Source organism: Neolamprologus brichardi, chromosome 9 (assembly GCF_056152115.1).
Source record: "Neolamprologus brichardi isolate AB-2024 chromosome 9, ASM5615211v1, whole genome shotgun sequence".
NCBI lineage: Eukaryota > Metazoa > Chordata > Actinopteri > Cichliformes > Cichlidae > Neolamprologus > Neolamprologus brichardi.
This window is the reverse complement of record NC_142112.1, coordinates 39,843,282-39,863,791: the sequence shown is the minus strand read 5'-3', so window position 1 is coordinate 39,863,791 and position 20,510 is coordinate 39,843,282. Positions and strand designations below refer to the sequence as shown.

At 46.0% G+C, this 20,510-nt stretch overlaps 1 protein-coding gene across 1 annotated transcript in view; it reads left to right on the top strand.

Moving 5' to 3' along the window:
• The first annotated feature begins 1,990 nt into the window (after positions 1–1,990).
• The window catches only part of dnah5l (dynein, axonemal, heavy chain 5 like), a 50,112-nt gene continuing 31,592 nt past the window's right edge, over positions 1,991–20,510 (top strand). The window contains exons 1-31 of the mRNA XM_087845538.1: positions 1,991–2,191; positions 2,259–2,333; positions 2,502–2,534; positions 3,888–3,959; positions 4,085–4,186; positions 4,885–5,071; positions 5,287–5,452; positions 6,057–6,150; positions 6,235–6,333; positions 6,950–7,131; positions 7,266–7,385; positions 7,465–7,570; positions 7,824–7,919; positions 9,410–9,505; positions 9,586–9,759; positions 9,938–10,027; positions 10,115–10,270; positions 10,520–10,659; positions 10,948–11,099; positions 11,205–11,412; positions 15,945–16,161; positions 16,351–16,443; positions 16,538–16,641; positions 17,001–17,097; positions 17,199–17,279; positions 18,596–18,850; positions 19,296–19,445; positions 19,523–19,641; positions 19,763–19,899; positions 19,971–20,133; positions 20,257–20,368. Coding sequence (XP_087701664.1) covers positions 1,991–2,191; positions 2,259–2,333; positions 2,502–2,534; positions 3,888–3,959; positions 4,085–4,186; positions 4,885–5,071; positions 5,287–5,452; positions 6,057–6,150; positions 6,235–6,333; positions 6,950–7,131; positions 7,266–7,385; positions 7,465–7,570; positions 7,824–7,919; positions 9,410–9,505; positions 9,586–9,759; positions 9,938–10,027; positions 10,115–10,270; positions 10,520–10,659; positions 10,948–11,099; positions 11,205–11,412; positions 15,945–16,161; positions 16,351–16,443; positions 16,538–16,641; positions 17,001–17,097; positions 17,199–17,279; positions 18,596–18,850; positions 19,296–19,445; positions 19,523–19,641; positions 19,763–19,899; positions 19,971–20,133; positions 20,257–20,368 — 4,077 coding nt within the window. The remainder of the gene's footprint in view (positions 2,192–2,258; positions 2,334–2,501; positions 2,535–3,887; positions 3,960–4,084; positions 4,187–4,884; positions 5,072–5,286; positions 5,453–6,056; positions 6,151–6,234; positions 6,334–6,949; positions 7,132–7,265; positions 7,386–7,464; positions 7,571–7,823; positions 7,920–9,409; positions 9,506–9,585; positions 9,760–9,937; positions 10,028–10,114; positions 10,271–10,519; positions 10,660–10,947; positions 11,100–11,204; positions 11,413–15,944; positions 16,162–16,350; positions 16,444–16,537; positions 16,642–17,000; positions 17,098–17,198; positions 17,280–18,595; positions 18,851–19,295; positions 19,446–19,522; positions 19,642–19,762; positions 19,900–19,970; positions 20,134–20,256; positions 20,369–20,510) is intronic.

Below are 20,510 nucleotides of genomic sequence, written 5' to 3'. Positions count from 1 at the left end.
CAGGTGAAGGACACCGGCCAATAGGAGGACAGAACCTGAGAGCCATTAGTCACATGACTTCAGCTGCTGCTGCCTCACCAACCACTGGCCCCTCGGTGAGTCTAGAGTTCCAGCAGTGACCACAGGAAGTGCACACGTGTGATCTAAAGCTACATGTGGGCCTGTGACGATCAGTCACTGTGGTAGACGGGTTTGTGCATCCCTGTGATGCTGGGAGTGTCCAGGACAGTCGCTCCTGATCGGGTCTCTCATGGAAAGCTGGTCCCAGGAATTCCTGGAAAATTCCTCCACAAAAGAGAACTGGGAACATAAGTGCAGAGTGACAGAGGTGCTCAGCAACCCTGCTGTTATATGGGAATATAACCAGAATAGTCGGCAACCACTTGAGTTAAGTTAGCCAAAGAGACTCAGACTGACTTCATCATGTTTCAACGTGTCTGCATTGATAAATTCCAGTTATTCACCAATCAGAGAATAATTCCAGTCATTCAGAGACAGATTGTGATTGTTTGGAGGATGTAATCGTTTCCTTCAGGGAGCGTGTTGGACGCTCAGTGTCCGGGTGATTAGCTGGCTGATTCAACTACTTAGAATCAGTTTGTGAATATGAAGAAAATCAGTGCAGTCACTGGACAAACTCTGATTCTTCCTAGTTTCACTCTTGTTTCAGTCCAGTGTGACTGAGGTGGTAAAAAATGATCTGACTTTTAGCCACACAGCTGTCTGCTAGAGAAAAAGCCTTTGTGCACAACTTTCTTAAAGGCAAACGGCACCATGTTCACTGCAGCTGCAGCAAACACAGCAAAGAGTGAAAGTTGGACTGAGAATGTTGTGACTGTTTCATGAGAAAGAGCAGGAAAACAACCATCACACACCCAGACACAGTGCTGGGATTAGAATTAGACTTTAGAGCAAATGTAGGACAAAAGCTTTAATATGAAAGAGGAAAACCCAACAACAGCCAGAGCATGAAGCTCAAAACTGTACCAACCACCAAGAAAGCTGACAGGCCTGTGACACGTCAGAGACGCCGTTCAAATCATAAAGAAGTTGGTTTATTGACAACATGTAAAAAACCAAAAGAGTCAACGTTCAGTTTAGAGCGAGTCGACCAATCAGGCACAGCAGCAGCTCTAGAATAAGCAACAGTTTTATGTATTACAAACAACCTTTCATATACACACATACATATGGCTCATATGCTGTTTAAAAAGGGCTCAAAGACCCAACAGATTACACAAAGTACAAAAATACTTTCATTCAGACAACAGTCAGCTGTGCACGAGACAGAGACTACAGTTAGTAACATGGACTCACTTGTTTCAGACACGACACAAAGTAACACAAAGCCACAAAGAGCAGAAACATCAAAAAGGAGGCAGAGCAGCAGCAACTCTCCATGAGCTGTGAGGCTAACAGCCACCCACACTTCCTGTGATGCACAATGAAAACAACATTAACCTGAAGGATGATAACAACAGAAAGAAGTCTAAGCTAATGTTACACAGCGCTCACACAGCGCTGACTGTACAGGCCTCACACAGCTACGACCTGCATCCACAACACCTGATTCTACTGAACACAAACAAGTTAATGATATCTGAGCAATCCAGGGAAGGCTTCCAGGAACGTGAGGATCCACAGACAGCTCTACAACAGCATCAGGCAGCAACAATGTTACTGATCACTGACTCTTTCATCCTTTTATACTCAATCAAAAAGTGCTGTGTTCACATTTGTTTCTGCTGAAATCCAGCGACTGAAAATGTTTTAAAGTTTGAATAAACTGACTGAACTTCTCACGAGTCCAACCGTGAGGAACACTTCCCCCCATGACGCATCACAGGAGAACGTCTCAGTGGAGGGGGGGCAGTAGCTCAGTTTAGGCAGTCGCACTCAGAATCGATGCCTCCAGTCAGGGTCAAACGTGGTCCTCAGAAACCTGCAGATGTTTGGCTCTCGCTGGTCTCTGCGTCTGTAGACTGAGCTGATGTTTCTCCAGGTGTCTGGTAAAAGGACGACGCTGCTGTCCAATGAGGCGAGGAGAGAAGTAGCCAAACAGGCGAGAGCCGTGAAGGAGGAACGGCGGGCAGCTCTGGATGCCCGACATAAATACCTGATGAGCAGGCTGGCAGACGCCGGCAGCCTGGAGGAGGCGGCGGTGGAAGACGCCATGGTCTCTGATGACAGAGTAAGTTCAGAGACGTGATCCTTCCTCAGAGTTGAACCTTTGAGTCATTAATGTCTGATTCTTCCAGTTCAGTCTGATCCATGAATTCTTTGCTGCAAATGGATCCAAGAAGCTGATTTTCTTCTATCAGGATGTCAAACAGGTAACTTTGATCACATTTCAATGACGGACACATGAAGGTCTAACCGCTCTTCATAATCTGCTGTTTGTTGCACTTTGTATTCATATCTTTTAATATCTGCCTTTCTCCCAGAGTCTGTCCTCCCGTCAGTCTTCCTTTGTGGACGCATCAAACTCAGCTGTGGCTCAGAGGAAACTCTTCCTCACTACGGGGAACTCTGAGGTTGGCTTCAGCTTTTTATGCTTAGTTCATGTGAGAATCACAGAAAAATGCTGATATGAGTGGAAGGTTCTGCTGGGAAATTGGCAAAGAGCAGATTATTGAACAGCGAGGCAGACAGTTCGTTTCAGTGATGCCAGTTTATTAGAAACGAGGACTGTGGGGCTGCTGGAAGTCAGGACGGCCGTTCTCTGGATAAACCTGACAGCTGAGGTGGAGAGCAGGATTTATCCACAGACGGCTTCTTCCAAGCAAATGTCCTGAACACACCTGAGCTGAGTGTTACACAGAAACGTGTCTTAAAGCACGAGCCTGGATCAGACTCGAGGACTCAGAGCTGTGTGACGTCACATTGATCCACCTCTCGGGGTTTTTGTGTTCTGATGTATCTGATTTCTCTTTAAGCTCCAAACAATCCCGAGCCTACGATTCATCATTGTCCTGTTCAGAGACGATGAGCCTGAGCGTGTTTGTGTTTCCATGGATCAAACTGTGCTGCTTTGTTTGGTTAACGAGGTGATTAAAGTCTTTGAGCAAACACTGGATGACTGACAGCTGCAGGCTGAACATCAGGAGGTCGAGAGGCCGAAGTCTGAGGAGCTCAAAGCTCCACAAACACTTATTCACAGAAAAAAGGACTACAAACATGGAGGAGCAGCAACATGAGCTAAAGGCTACATGCTAATAACATTTCCCCTGGATGTGGTTTGAACAGGATCATGAATGATGAAGGATTTAAAGTCAGTTCCAGCCTGAGTCGGTGCCGTGTTGGCAGCTCTGATATGCAGAAACGTTCAAACATGGGACAGGAATAAAAACACTCCTGTGACGTCAGAGTTTATGAATGATGACAAACTGTTGCTTGTTTTTAGAAACTTTGTTGATGCTTCAAATGATCAGGAAATAAAAGCTGAATAGATCCACTTCAAAGCCCCCTGAGCTCCAGCTGTTGTGCCAAAAAGTGATGGTCTGTCTGCGGGAGCACAGCTGCTTAAAGCTGCAGCGCCCAGATTACTTACAGCTACTTCCTGCAGCTGATATAAGCTGCTGGAAGCTGAACACAGCTTCAACCGTCTGTTTTTTGAAACATAGTAACGCACCACATTTTCTTGTTAGTAACTGTAACAGCGTTGTAACGATAGGAGTAGTAATTAGATTACTCGTTACTGAAAAAAGTAGCGGCGTTACTCCCATCACTGGTAACGAGCAGCCTGCAGAGCTCTCCAACCACCCCGTCTTTAAAGCCCATGAAAGGTTTTCCTTTGCATGGTGAACTTTGGTGACAGAGTGCAGAGGAAGTGCTCTGTCTGCGTCACGTTAAAGGAACCTGAACTCCATCACGTTCTGTGTTTCCAGCCTTTACTGGGGAAATGTCTGTTCTTCCTGAGAACCACTGAGAAGGCCATAACCACCGCTAACGTGCAGCAGGTCAGTAACTGGTCTGGGTCACCTCCTCACCTGCAACTTTAACAAACTGCACAGACCTCATTGGTTGACTGTGACGTGGATGCAGCCAATCATTCTGATCTTCTGGTGCAACCTGATGTTTCCAGGAAGTGAACTTTGGCGTGTTGGACTGCAGCGGCGGCGGCGTCCTGAACGGTCTGGAAACTCTGCTGACTCACATCATGTTACCTGCTCTCAGGTCGCAGCAGGTAAAACACCTCCATCCATTCAGGCTTTCACTGAGCACAAGAAGGGAGATGTTTTAAGCTTCCAGTGATCACATGACGCCATATATGAAGACTTTGTTGATGGTGGGAAGGATGAACTCTCTTTAAACAGGAAGAGACTGAAAGCAAAGAAAGGGGCAGGGAGGGGCAGCCATGAGGGGTCAATCCTGTGAAGAGAAGCCAGTGTAGGAGAAATCTGCTGTTTCTAGTCCCTGTCAGGACTCTTGCTGCAGCATTTTGGATTAACTGAAGGCTTTTTAGGGAGTTTTTAGGACTTCCTGATAATAATGAATTACAGTCGTCCAGCCTGGAAGTAATAAATGCATGAACTAGTTTTTCAGCGTCACTCTGAGACAGGATATTTCTAACTTTAGAGATGTTGCACAAATGGAAGAAAGCAGTCTTACATATGTGTTTAATATGTGCGTTGAAGGACATGTCCTGGTCAAACATGACTCCAAGGTTCCTCACAGTGTTACTGGAGGCCACACCTTGGGCTTATCTGTACCTGCTGGTTTCTCTTTGTGGGGCTTGACTGTAGCTGTTACATAATGATCCATGAAAAGTCTGATTTGTGTGCAGTGCTCCTCCTGATGCTGTTGGCTGTGAATAAGGTAAAAAGTGAAACAGGAAACACATTAACCTTTGTTGTTATTGCTGACCTTTGACCCTGTGCCCAGTCGTGGGGCTCTGTGCAGGACGGCGCCTCGTGTCCACACGTCCGGTCCTTCCTGTCCTCGGTGGATCAGTTCGTCAGTAATCTGAGCTCAGCCCGACTGAACATGGAGAGAAAGTTCCAGCTGCAGCACGTGGAGCTTCCTGACGCCATCAGCCAGCTGAGCAGCCCTGCAGACTACAGAGCAGCAGGTATGAAGCTCAAGCTGTTCACATCTCACACAAACAATAAGACTGTTGGAAATACAGGAAACATCGTTTAAAGCTTTAAAAATCGACTCTCAGCTAAATCAAACCAGTTTATCTGTGGAAGCTGAAGGAAGCATCTGACCTGAGACGATGGCTTCTTTGAAACAATGAGTCCGTGTTCACGTGTGTTTAGAGGAACTCGTGTGTTTCGCTCTCAGCCAATAACAGTGAGCTGGTGGAGCGCCTGGAGGAGGCGTTGACCCTGTGGACCAATCAAATCAAGCAGGTGCTGACGGAGAGCGAGCAGATGAGGAAAGAGGCCGACGACGTCGGGCCATCGGCCGAGCTGGAGCACTGGAAGAGCCGCACGGTGACCTTCAACAGGTAGACGCGTCCTCTCAGCTGGATCTCCTGTAGCGTCAGCATTTACAGGTTTCACTTTAAACTCAGTTTATCAAACATGATCTGACGTCTGTGGACAGAAGCTCCTCAGACCTGCAACAGTTTAGTCTCCACTCTGAGACTTCAGGACAAAACCACTTTTACACAATATAACTTTCTGTTCTTTCTCTTTCTGCTCTTTGAAGTTGAAATGTTCCAAAATATTCACGTGTTTGTTTGTTTGTTTAATAGTTTTTAACCCTTTCATGCATGAATTATGACGACATCAATCAGGATTCTTTCTTTAGTGTTTTTATTCATCTTTAGGGATGAAAAAAGATTTTTGAACTTCATTTTTTCAAACATGTATTTTTCCATCTTGGTTTGAAGAAATATTTTGTGCACTTACACTGGCTGACCAGTAGGTGGCAGGTATGGAGCGACACATCAGAGTCCAATGTAGAGTTTATGTGCAAGTACGACATCAACACTGACACGAATACAAGCAAACAGCCTTTGAACAGCTGTAACTGTGTGTGTTTGTGTGTGTGTGTGTGTGTGTGTGTGTGTGTGTTTGTGTGTGTGTGTGTGTGTGTGTGTGTGTCAGTCTGCTGGAGGAAGTGAAGGGCTCTCAGGTGAAGAGGACTGTGGGGGTCCTGCAGGTGGCTCAGTCTCGGTGCCTGCGTGCCTGGAGAGATCTGGTCAGCAGTTTATTTCCTGTTCAGTTCACAGCTGTTGTCTCGACGACGCTGACGTCATCACTGATCGATTTATTGATTTATCAGGACAGAGACATCACTGTGGTGGCCAACGAGGCAAAGGACAACGTCAAGTATCTTTACACCCTCAACAAGTTCTTTGGATCTGTGGAAAAATCCACTCCTGTGAGAAAAACACTCTTCATGTCTTTCTGTATAAAAGCGTCTGTTTGAGTCCGTCATGATTGTGAGGAACAGAAAACAGTGAAGACATCGTCACACATCACAGAGAGGCTGTAGTCACACATCACAGCTGAGACAAAGGCCTGTCTGTAACTTAAGAAGAAGAAAGAATTAAAAACTAAAGACTTCTTTTCTTTTCTCAGTTTCAGACTTTTAAAAAAGTTTAAAAAGATCAAAGAGACAAACAGGTTTGATCAGGACAGAGATCACAGCTCAGTCTGAGATGTTCCAGCTCTGATTTATCAGTATTTCTCTCATTGATCTTTTGGTGCTGATGAGTCGGGTGTTTCACCTCCACCAGCTTCTTTTTTAATGGTTTTTATTATTTCTTCTTTTGCATCGGGTCTGATGACAAACCGTTTTCTTGTTACTGGATCAGATTTGGTGGATACAGGATTCTCCAGCTCAGCCTGAATGTGCATTTATTTGATGTCTACATGTCAGTAATGAGGCTGCTGTCTGCTCCTGCTGTGTCAGCAGCTTTGTTTCTCACACTGAAGCTCGTATCAGTCACCGGACAAACCGTCTCTCATCCTCCGTCTTCTTCCCGGCCCCACAGACCAGGATGCTGGAGCACATTCCCAGTCTGATGAACGGCATCAAGATGATCCACGTGGTGTCCCAGTACTACAACACCTCAGAGAGGATGAGCTCACTGCTGCTCAAGGTCACCAACCAGATGATCAGCACCTGCAGGAGCTACCTGCTGCAGGGCGTGAGGCGTGTCTGGGAGCACAGCAGGTACCGCAGCACACCTGAAACTGACATTAGACTGAAACTTCAGATCGTCACAGAGTTTAGACTCAGACTAACAAATGGACTGTGTGTGTGTGTGTGTGTGTGTGTGTGTGTGTGTGTGTGTGTGTGTGTGTCAGGCCGGTGCTGCTGCAGAGAATCTCTGACTGCTGTAATCTGAATGCGGCGTATCAGCGAAGCTTCCACAGCGTCAGAGACAAACTGAGAGAAAACCCTGAGAACAGACAGTTTGACTTCAGGTGATCAGGAACTGACTCTGAGTCAGAGCGTGTCAGCAGCGTCACGCTAACCTTTACACACGTGTGTGCGTGTTTTCAGTGAGAACTACATCTTCGGGAAGTTTGACTCTTTCTGCCACCGTCTGGAGAAGATGGCCGACATGGCGTCCACGCTGGAGAGCCTGGCTGCTCTGCAGAGCATGAAGGTGGATGATTGTCAGATTAGAAACAAGTGACTCCATCAGATATTCATCAATGCACAATAATAATTATAATGAGACATTTATAATATAAAAATGGTTGAATTAAAGTCAGTGCAAAGCTACAGCGATGAATGGACATTTGTAATGATTTTGTATAAATGTATTTCCTCCTTTTATTATTTATTAATGGTGTCAAAAGTCTATTTTGCAGTTCTTCCATTTCAGTGTGACAGAAATGAGCTCAGGTGTGTTTCAGGTGGAGGGCGTGGAGAAGATCTGTGTTCGCTACCAGACCATCGTCTCCACAACTGAGTCCAAGACCTGTGACGTCCTGGATCAGCGCAAACTGGAGGTGATTTCAAATCTATATTCTTGAAACACATTAATCACTTTTATTATATACGGGACAAAATCACAGAAACGGAGAAAAATGGAAGAAAAGGACGAGGAACTGTGACGCTGCGGTGCAGACTGTGGAGTTGTAGGAATGAGAGGAGCCAAAATGACTTCATGAGTGACAGTGGATTCATTTAAAGTCAGTGGAGAAAACACAGTTACATCCCAGCACTGTGACTTCTGTGGCAATTCCTCCTGAAGCCCACACGATGTCTGTGATCAGGTGAAAACACAACCCCAACAAACTCCTGCTCCCAACCGTGGCTCCGTGAAAAACACTCTGCTGAACCCTGGTGACACAAAAACACAGTTCAGAGGTCATCCCAGCGAGCGAGGTATCATCACAATAATTATTATTAGGATGAGTTAGACTGAAGGATCCCACTGGAACTCAGCCACACTCTTAAACACGGCTCTCCCGACGAGCGTACTCTGCTGCAGATGGCGAGCGTCAGGTGTGGATGCCTCCGGCGCAGGAACGCTTCTGAGGCCGCTCAGGTAAAACATCCCGGAGCACACACACAGATAAACACGAACAGACGGGTGGAAAACAGCGAAAACCACAAAAACACCTGAGTCCTGCTTCCCCAGACCCAGGCCCTGACAGGAACAGGACTTCATTGGTTTTACAGGGACAACTTTTATCAGATATGATTGTGAAGCTTCTCTCACAGTGAGGCTGAATGAGCCAATAACAGCTAATAACACAGTAACAGGTACGTTTCATGTCTTTATTGGACTCTGAGTAATCACACTCTGACCTCACAGAGCAGCTGGATGAACAAAGAGAACTTTTACTAACTGCCTTTGAACACAACAGCCTCCATCAGAGGTCAGAACAGTCGTTTCCCTCCTGGTCTCCTAACACGAGCACCGTTCTTATCAGCTATTTATCAGACTGTAGTCACGCAGTCACACATGTTATCCAGCATGTCTTCACTGTAGTGTCTCTGTGCACCAGTATGCACGCTCACAAACATCTGGCACACACCCTTACACACTCACATGTGGACATTATAACACTGCTCATAGAGACATAGCTGAACCAAAGCTCACACAGAGAGGAAACCAGTGTACAGGTTTAACCATGAAGGTTATTGATGGATGTCACCGACTCAAAGCTGAACTGAACAGTCCTGAAAGTCAGAAGTTCCTCCGTTTGTGGACAGATGCTCTTACTGTGGAGCGATGAACAAGTCTTTGAAATGCTTTCAGGGCTTTCTACCAGTCTGATCTTCCTGAAACGCTCGACTTCATTTGCTTTAAGAGAAGTCGGTGTGTTCAGAAACACAACAACAGTGTGTGTTTAGTTCAGACAGCGTGTGTTTCTGTCTAATGATGTCGTGAATGATAATCAGAAATAACTCGGTGGTTGCTTCAGCTTACCTCGCTCTTCCAGCTGTTACGAGTTGTGGTTCAGTCCTGAGGAAGCTCTGTGTGTCTCAGTTTGACAGAGACTATGCAGACTTCCAGCTCCAGGTTCAGAGTGTGTTCCAGTGTCTTCGGTCTCTGCTGGACGACTGGTTCAGCCGGCCTGTCTCTGTGAGTTCACACAATCAGAACTGAAAGCGACTTCTTATCGTATCAAACACACAGAACTGAAACAATGTGTCTGGATTCAGACGCAGAGATTGCTGGAGCTGTTGGCCATGTTTGAGTCGGGTCCGCTGGCTCGCTTGGACCTGAGGCAGTACTACCTGCTGCTGCTGCAGCGCTACAGCCGAGATCTGGAGCTGCTGAGGAAGACCTACCAGAAACACAAGGACCGGCCGCCCATCGGACGCAACCTGCCGCCGGTACTTACACCTGCTCACCCCGTGCTCACAAACACCAGCAGGAAATTCACTACTTTAAATCCGAGTGTCAAACTCCAGTCCTCGAGGATGCTTCTATTGTGCTTCTATTGTGCTTCTATTGAGAAAAACAGATGATTTATTTACCGATAAAGCTTTTGTCATGCTCTCTCTCTCTCAGGTGTCAGGCAGGGTCCTTTGGAGCCGGCAGCTCTTCAGGAAGGTTGAAGCTCCGATGTTGATCCTGAAGAAGAAGCTTGACTTCCTGAAGGTGCACACTCTGACTTTACCCCATCAGTCACATGATCTCTGTGATGAGCGCGTCCTCGGTGACGCCGCCTGTCTGTGTCTGTCTCAGGGACCAGAGATGACAAAAGTCATCCGGAGCTACAACCAGCTGGCTATGGTGTTTCTGCAGTACGAGGTGCTGCACCTGCAGGGGTGGAGTCAGGCTGCAGAGAGCGCGCCACGCTGCCTGAGCGCCACCCTGCTGGTCCGACATGAAGACAGCAAGGTTTGTGACGACTGAATGAAAGCAGCTTTTAAAGGTTGTGTGTGGGTTTAACTTTTTAATCATCTTTTTCAGATTTGAACAAATCGTTTTTACACATTTCAGTCATGTGACCGACAGTCCAGAGCCGACTGCTTTTGTTTCTGCAGACAGTGAACTAACACACTCCACTTTCCTTTGGATCCTGGATCCTTAAATTTGTTGTTAGATTTGAGATTTTATTGAACATTTGAAAGAGCCTCTTTGTTTCAGGAGGTCTCGGTGAACTTGGACCCTGTGGTGCTGGAGGTGCTGCAGGAAGCTCGGTGGATGACCAAACTGGGCGTGAACATGCCAAAGGTCATCCAGAAGATGACCTCCAGGGAATCAGAGCTCAGAGATTTGTACAGCCGGTGAGAGCAGCTGTTCACTCCAGCTGTAGGCGCGTCAGCAGCTCATTCTGTGATGTTCTCACTCAAATCCATCACATGAATGTCTTTTCTTTGGTTTGTAGTTTTTGTTGTTACTTCACTCTGTGCTGGATAGAAAAGCTCACAGAAACAAGGCACTTGTTCTTGATTAAACAACATCATGATTTATTTTCTCTGCGACGTTACTCTTCTCGTCTCAGACTCTTGTCTTCATCTCTTCTTCACTTTGGTAAACTTGTGTTTTCTTTGATGGTGCTGACTCTGGTCCAGACTGCTGGAGATGCTCCAGGACTACAGCTCTGTGGTGGGCAGGGTCCCGCCTCTCCTACTCCCCCTCATGCAGCCCTTCATTGGCCGTGTGGAGGAAGCTCTCTCCCCTGGGCTCACCTCACTGTCCTGGACTTCTCTCAACACTGAGCGGTGTAAGGACGGACAGCTTCCTGTCTCATTGTTGTTGTGCTAATATACAAAGAAAGGACATCAGATTTATAAGCATTCGATAATGATTCCCTTCCACTCTGTGTCAGTCCTGCAGAATGTGTATGTGGCTCTCAAAGACCTGGACCTGGTGGCCAAAATGGCAACAGACCTGTTGGACTGTCGCATCGGCCGGCTGCTTGGGGCCATGTCGTCCTGCCGTCTGCTGGCCCTTCCTGAAGACTCGTCTGTGTCAGCGCAGGACCTCCTGCTACAGACAGGAAGCTTGGTCCAAGCTGCTGCTGTCACCCTGAGCTGGTAACACTAACAGTAACACTGACAGCAACACTAACAGTAACACTGACAGTAACACTGACAGCAACACTAACAGTAACAGTAACAGTAACACTGACAGCAACACTGACAGTAACACTGACAGTAACACTGACAGCAACACTAACAGTAACACTGAAAGCAACACTAACAGTAACAGTAACACTGAAAGCAACACTAACAGTAACAGTAACACTGAAAGCAACACTAACAGTAACACTCACAGCAACACTAACAGTAACACTGACAGCAACACTAACAGTAACACTAACAGTAACACTGACAGTAACACTGACAGCAACACTAACAGTAACAGTAACAGTAACACTGACAGCAACACTGACAGTAACACTGACAGCAACACTAACAGTAACAGTAACTAACAGTAACAATCACAGCAACACTAACAGTAACACTGACAGCAACACTAACAGTAACACTGACATTAACACTGACAGTAACACTGACATTAACACTGACAGTAACACTGACAGTAACACTGACAGCAACACTAACAGTAACAGTAACACTGACATTAACACTGACAGTAACACTAACAGCAACACTAACAGTAACACTAACAGTAACAGTAACAGTAACACTGAAAGCAACACTAACAGTAACAGTAACACTGAAAGCAACACTAACAGCAACACTGACAGTAACACTGACAGTAACACTGACAGCAACACTAACAGTAACACTGACATTAACACTGACAGTAACACTGACATTAACACTGACAGTAACACTGACAGTAACACTGAAAGCAACACTAACAGTAACAGTAACACTGAAAGCAACACTAACAGTAACACTAACAGCAACACTAACAGTATCACTAACAGTAACACTGAAAGCAACACTAACAGTAACAGTAACACTGAAAGCAACACTAACAGCAACACTAACAGTAACACTAACACTAACAGTAACACTGACAGCAACACTAACAGTAACACTGACAGCAACACTAACAGTAACACTGACAGCAACACTGACAGTAACACTGATATTAACACTGACAGTAACACTGACAGCAACACTGACAGTAACACTGACAGCAACACTAACAGCAACACTAACAGTAACACTAACAGCAACACTAACAGTAACACTAACACTAACAGTAACACTCACAGCAACACTAACAGTAACACTGACAGCAACACTGACAGTAACACTGACATTAACACTGACAGTAACACTGACAGCAACACTGACAGCAACAGTAACAGTAACAGTAACACTGACAGCAACACTGACAGCAACACTGACAGTAACACTAACAGTAACACTGACAGTAACACTGACAGCAACACTAACAGTAACACTAACAGTAACACTGACAGTAACACTGACAGCAACACTAACAGTAACAGTAACAGTAACACTGACAGCAACACTGACAGTAACACTGACAGTAACACTGACAGCAACACTGACAGTAACACTAACAGTAACACTGACAGTAACACTGACAGCAACACTAACAGTAACACTGACAGTAACACTGACAGTAACACTGACAGCAACACTAACAGTAACACTAACAGTAACACTGACAGTAACACTGACAGCAACACTAACAGTAACAGTAACAGTAACACTCACAGCAACACTAACAGTAACACTGACAGCAACACTAACAGTAACACTGACAGCAACACTGACAGTAACACTGACATTAACACTGACAGTAACACTGACAGTAACACTGACAGCAACACTAACAGTAACACTGACATTAACACTGACAGCAACACTAACAGTAACAGTAACACTGAAAGCAACACTAACAGTAACACTAACAGCAACACTAACAGTAACACTAACAGTAACAGTAACAGTAACACTGAAAGCAACACTAACAGTAACAGTAACACTGAAAGCAACACTAACAGCAACACTAACAGCAACACTAACAGTAACACTAACAGTAACACTAACAGCAACACTAACAGTAACACTGACATTAACACTGACAGTAACACTGACATTAACACTGACAGTAACACTGACATTAACACTGACAGTAACACTGACAGCAACACTAACAGTAACAGTAACTAACAGTAACAATCACAGCAACACTAACAGTAACACTGACAGCAACACTAACAGTAACACTGACATTAACACTGACAGTAACACTGACATTAACACTGACAGTAACACTGACAGTAACACTGACAGCAACACTAACAGTAACAGTAACACTGACATTAACACTGACAGTAACACTAACAGCAACACTAACAGTAACACTAACAGTAACAGTAACAGTAACACTGAAAGCAACACTAACAGTAACAGTAACACTGAAAGCAACACTAACAGCAACACTGACAGTAACACTGACAGTAACACTGACAGCAACACTAACAGTAACACTGACATTAACACTGACAGTAACACTGACATTAACACTGACAGTAACACTGACAGTAACACTGAAAGCAACACTAACAGTAACAGTAACACTGAAAGCAACACTAACAGTAACACTAACAGCAACACTAACAGTATCACTAACAGTAACACTGAAAGCAACACTAACAGTAACAGTAACACTGAAAGCAACACTAACAGCAACACTAACAGTAACACTAACACTAACAGTAACACTGACAGCAACACTAACAGTAACACTGACAGCAACACTAACAGTAACACTGACAGCAACACTGACAGTAACACTGATATTAACACTGACAGTAACACTGACAGCAACACTGACAGTAACACTGACAGTAACACTGACAGCAACACTAACAGCAACACTAACAGTAACACTAACAGCAACACTAACAGTAACACTAACACTAACAGTAACACTCACAGCAACACTAACAGTAACACTGACAGCAACACTGACAGTAACACTGACATTAACACTGACAGTAACACTGACAGCAACACTGACAGCAACAGTAACAGTAACAGTAACACTGACAGCAACACTGACAGCAACACTGACAGTAACACTAACAGTAACACTGACAGTAACACTGACAGCAACACTGACAGCAACACTGACAGTAACAGTGACAGTAACACTGACAGCAACACTGACAGTAACACTGACAGCAACACTGATAGTCACACTGACAGTAACACTGACAGCAACACTAACAGTAACACTGACAGCAACACTGACAGCAACACTGACAGTAACACTAACAGTAACACTGACAGCAACACTGACAGTAGCACTGACAGCAACACTAACAGTAACACTGACAGTAACACTGACACGTGAAAGGCTGCATTTATATAACATGAGTCACAGTTCTACAGCTGTGTCGAGCCGCTCACCCACTGCTGTAAATATCCAGCTGTTAGACTGTGACACAGAAAAATAAAGAACTTGGTGACGATAAAGTCAGAGGAAAGACTCACACAAACAAATGAAAGCAACAAGCAGAAGTTCAGCTGTAGAAAAACCCATATTTACATATATTAATCATCAGGTTCAGCAGCAGATGTGAGATCACAAGAAAAGTGAATATGACAATATTCAGACACAAAACTGTGACTTCTGTGATGTTTGTGATGGTTTCTCTTTACTGACATGAGGTTAGTGCATCACACAGATACCTGCATATTACTGCTCAGTAGCCAATATTGGAGCTCAGCCTTGATGGACGGTGTGTTGCCACAGCAACCTGACAGCAGTCTTATTGTTGGTCAGATGTCACTAAAAATGCTCCAAAAGGCTCCAACAGTACAGACATGGTCCAGAGGTCCAGTTCAGGGACTCCAAAGAGGCCACGCCCCTTATGATGTCAACTTTAAACCTTAAGGATCTTTAGACGCCAAACAGTTTGTATCAGGCTGTAAACATGTTTAACATGGGAGTCTATGGGGACTGAGTCAGTGCTGCCTCTGCTGGACGTTAGAGGAACTGCAGATTTGGTCCTGCTGGTCTGTGTGTGTCCATCACACTGTGTCTGTGTGTGTCCATCACACTGTGTCTGTGTGTGTCCATCACACTGTGTCTGTGTGCAGGCAGAGTCAGCAGGTGGAGAGATACGTGTACGAACTGATCGAGGAGCTGAAGAGGAAGATGAAGACTGTGGAGACTGTTAATCTCCAGGTCACACACGCACACGCACACACACACACGCACACACACACACACACACACACACGCACGCACACACACACACACACACACACACACACACACGCACACACACACACACACACACACACACTCATTCATCTCTGCTCGTCGTCCTCAGGGGTCTTTTAAGTGTCTCCATCCAGACTCCAAACATCAGACTCGCTGTCTGTCATGTCTCCCTTGTCGTTTCTACAACCTGATTGGTCAGCTCTGTTACCGCAGCACTGAAGCTCTGGTCAAAGGTCAGCCTCCCTTTCTACCACGTCTCCTTGTGTCCTGTTTCTTCCTTCCTGCCATCGTACTCTTCTTCTTCTGTCCTCCTTCTGTTCAGTCTGAACTTCCAGAGAAACACATTTGCTCTGTTTTAACCAACAAATCCTCTTACAAGCCGCCTGAGCTTGGACTGTTTCCTCTCAGCCACCAGATCCTGCCTGGAGGCCCTGAGGAGGAGACTTCATGTCTCCAAACAACAGCCACACTTTTCCTCCTCCTTGGTGTCTTCCTCCAGCGGTGCCCAGCCAGCTCCTCCTCCACCTCTCCTCACAACCTCCATCCAGCTTGCAATCCCCAACATGGTCCTCAGACCCAGTCTGGATGACATTCAGGTATTTGTGTCCAGAGGAGCAGATTTGACCCTCAGTAACATTTTGGAAGTTCTCATGTGTCGGCAGGTCCACCGTCTGGTTTCACAGCAGGACGTCACACAGGACTGGCCTTGTAGTTAATGTCATGTTCATGCACCTGCCAGTCACTGCTGTCAGTTACCCAGCCTGTGTGTCCTTCTCACGTCTCAGTCTGTGGTGAATAAGCTGGTGGGCGTCGTGCTGTCTGTGACCAAAGACGTCCCTCTGTGGACTTACTCTCACCTGCAGTACCAACAGCAGCAGGTACGCTCATCTGACTCATCCTGTTTTAAAATCACCTGATAGCAGGCGGCCAATCGCACTCCAGCGTCATCCCACCCCTCTTTCTGTTTCTCAGGCGGAGCAGGCGGCGAGTCGTAGTGGAGGAGAGGACGTGGCAGTGAAGCCAGTGGTGCTGCGAGCGCTGGACAGACAGCTGGCTGAACACAAAGACATCAGCAGGTCAGTAAAACAGCAGAGACACGACAGGATGTTTGTGTGGCTGAGACGCTGTGGACACGCAGAGATGCACAATCACAGCTGCAGCTGACGTCCTTTGACTGAAACACACAGAGTGGGTCCTGTGGAGAAAAGTTCTGCGGTCCCTGCACAAAATCTCAAAGTGACAAATTGAGATGGTGCACAGAGGCTGAGCGGTTAGTGCTGCTGCACCACTGTAGGAGGGTCCTGGGCTTGAACCTGGACAGTGTTAGAGTGTCTGTGTCCTCAGTGCTGTCTGATCAGTTTCACATGTTCATCACGTGATCACATGACAGTCAGCCCATCAGTGCATGTTCTGATGATGATGATGTTTGGAGCAGGTTGGTGATGCAGCTCAGCTCCATCGTGTCACACCTGAAAGCTCAGGCTGCTGAAACCCTGAATGAACTCGGCCACTTCTCCACCCTGTGGAACCAGGTGTGTGTGTGTGTGTGTGTGTGTGTGTGTGTTTGTGTGTGTGTGTTTGTTCAGGTTGGTCTTAGTGTTGTTGAGCTGCACTAACAGCTGGCTGTGTTTAGGACCCAGAGGAGCAGGTGCAGGCCTTCCTGCAGTCCGACCCCTCCCTGACGGAGTTCAGCGCTCAGATCTGCTTCTACTCTGTGAGTCTACTTCCTGTTACAGACACACCACTGAACATTGCCGTGCATTTACAGCTTATGATGTTTTTACCTGAGTTATTAGTAAACAAAAAAAATCAAACAAGGAAACAAAAGAAAAGTGTTTGCAGTGCAGCAGTAGTACTTTTATAATAACAAATGTAAATGTATCACTGGTTCAGCCGTCTGGGGTCATTAAAGGGCAGCTGGAGGAAAAAACATTCAGAAATTAAAGTCATAAATGTTCAAAATAAAATCGTTTTCACTTTTTAAAATGTTTCTATTACCAAGAAAAATGTAATTTATCGTGTAATGCATTGTTTCCTCAATAAACATTGGACAGTCCTGCAGTTGCAGTTCAGTGGTAGTGCAGCAGGGGGCGCTGGTTAGTTTAGTTTCCAAAGAGCCATCATTGCTAATTAGGGCTGGGTATCGTCAGTGATTTCTAGAATCGATTCGATTCAATTCGATTTGAATCGGGGAAATTTAGCCTCAGACAGTCAGAAATGTTATAAGTCAGATCATGCATCAGTACATTTCCATATTTTTATATCTATAAAAAGGAAGCTGACACTTGCGAGACTTTATCAAAGTGTGAACATCGCAGCAGAGGCCTTTGTGTCAAAGTAACTGAGAATAAAACCTAGAAAAACATGAAGGAGATTTTCCTGATCTGGGATTTTATAAAAATATTCTGCAGTCGATCAAAAATGAAAGAAACCATGAATCAACACATGAACGTTACCTGATGCTGCTGAAGTGAAGCAGAGCAGAGTTACAGAGGTTTGATTACAGACACAGCTGAGCGTTTGCAATTTTGCATCATTTTAAAAAGTTTAAATTTGTTAAGTATTGAGGGCGTGAACACAAAGCTCGACCCGCCGAAACACAAGAATCAGCGAGCTGTCGGCTTTCAGCCCCGACCGCGTCCGTGCCGTCGGTGAGAAAGTCACATCTCACTGATTCTGATGCGTCGGCGGGTCGAGCTTTGTGTTTACGTCTCTGTGCAGAATCCGTGTTCCTGCTCTTAGTTACTGTTTTAGCTGTTTGGTGGTTGTTGAAATTTTGTGAGGTTTAACCTGAGATTCTGGCGTTTCGGGCAAAATAAATGTAAATGAAAAAATCGATTCAGGATTTTAATGAATCGAAATCACGTTATCCAAGCCAGAATCGATTTTAATCGATAAATCGATTATCAAAACCAACCACTATTGCTAACGTGTCAGAGCTGAAAGAAAATGACCCTCACGTCCTTTAGAGCAGCTGATTTTGACCATACGTGTAGTGGATTTACCCATGATGCCTTGCTGTGCCTGCAGAGGCTGGAGGAGCAGATTTCGGAGCTCCCTGCGTTTTACACAGCGGGTTCGATCCTGTTGGACACCGACCAGCTGAAGCGTTCGCTCACTCACGAGTGTCGCTCCTGGAAACGAGCTTTCGGCGCCGCTCTGAACCGCAAAGCGTCCGCCGACATGAACGACATCCTGTCGTTCGTGGACGCGCTCACGAAGCGTCTGCAGCGTCCAATCTCAGACCTGGATGATGTCAGAGCAGCCATGGCTGCACTCAGAGAGGTGAGCCAGCATCTGATTGGCTGTGCGTTACGTCTGCACTTCCTCTTTTTCTTTCAATTCTTCTTTCAGCCCAATAATCGAAAAATGATCCAGTTTTTCTTTTAGATTCTGATTAATTTATTTGTTCATAAACGTACAGCTGCTCATGTCTGGCACTGCCAAAACAAATATATAAAAATGAAATTCGCCAATTGAATAAATATATTTTTCTTTAATTGCACTAAAATACTATAAAATCTATTTTATGCATCAATTATTTCATAAAATTAAAATTTCAGTCTTTCTTTAATTTTGGCACTTTCGGGCCTCCGTACTTTCTTCACATTCAGTCATGTTTTCTTTCTTCAGCTGTTTTTTCTCTCAGTCCTTCATGTAACGACCCACAGAGTAGAATTCATTCATGAGCCCCTCCCCTCACTCATTCCTCTCCTGCTCACTGTTGGAGGTTCGGGAGGCGGAGTTTAGCATCGACGCCACCATCGGGCCGCTGGAGGAATCCTTCGCCCTGCTCAACAGACACGAGCTGCTCTACGGTGACGGGAACGGTGAACGCGTGGACGGCCTGATGTACGCCTGGAAAAACCTCACTGACCTGGTGAGTCAGAGGGAGGGGCGTCACGTGACAGGTGCAGGGATGCAGGTGTGTGTTATGTGTGTGTGTTGTGGCTTCAGGTGGTGCAGACCCAGAACACGCTGGTGCAGATTCAGGCGAGCATGAAGACAGACCTGCTGTCTGCAGTGCAGAGCCTCCAGAGCCAGGCTCAGAGCTTCTGCACCGACTACAACCAAAGGTACGCACACCTCAGAGAGGCACCTGCTCCAGGTGGGCGGGGCCATCCAAATATCCATACTATCAGCCCGCCCTGAACCTGGGCGACATACTGATAATATCATTGATTATGATAAATGCAGGGGCCCGGGGGTGGAGGGCGTGGCCCCGGCTGAAGCCAGCGAGCGGCTGCAGAGTTTTCAGGCCGAGTTCGATCAGCTGTGGAGGAAGTACACCACCTGCTCAGGTGGAGAGGAGCTGTTCGGGCTGCCTGTGAACGGTACTGAGCGACTCGCCCGCCCACTTCCTGTTTGTCTGCCTCCTTCCTCACCGGCCATCTCCTCCCCGCAGAGTATCCGGAGCTGCAGAGGATCCGGAGGGAGCTCTCCCTGCTGTCCAAACTCTACAGTCTGTACGGCTCGGTCACCGACAGCGTCGCCGGCTACTACGACATCCTGTGGGCCGACCTCAACATCGAGAAGATCAGCGCGGAGCTGCAGGACTTCCAGAACAGGTGCAGCTCATTAAGGCTTCAAAAAAATCTGAGATTAGGAAACAAATGAATCTTGTTTATTGGCATTGATTGTTGAATATGTCGTTCACACACAGAGATGAAGTTTTGAAGTCTTTGTTTCAGGATCAGGAAGCTCCCAAAGGCCCTGAAGGAGTGGCAGGCCTTCAGAGATCTGAAGAAAACCATCGAGGACTTCACAGAGACGTGTCCTCTGCTCTACATGATGGCCAACAAGGTGCCAGAAACATTTCACTGTGAAGCACAAATACCAGCAACGTCCATCTGCAGGCATTTACACAGCAGCACACAGGCGTGAGAGGAGCTGGGGTGGAGTCCAGTTTCAGGGTGGTGCGCTGATAAGAGGAGCAGCTGTGGGC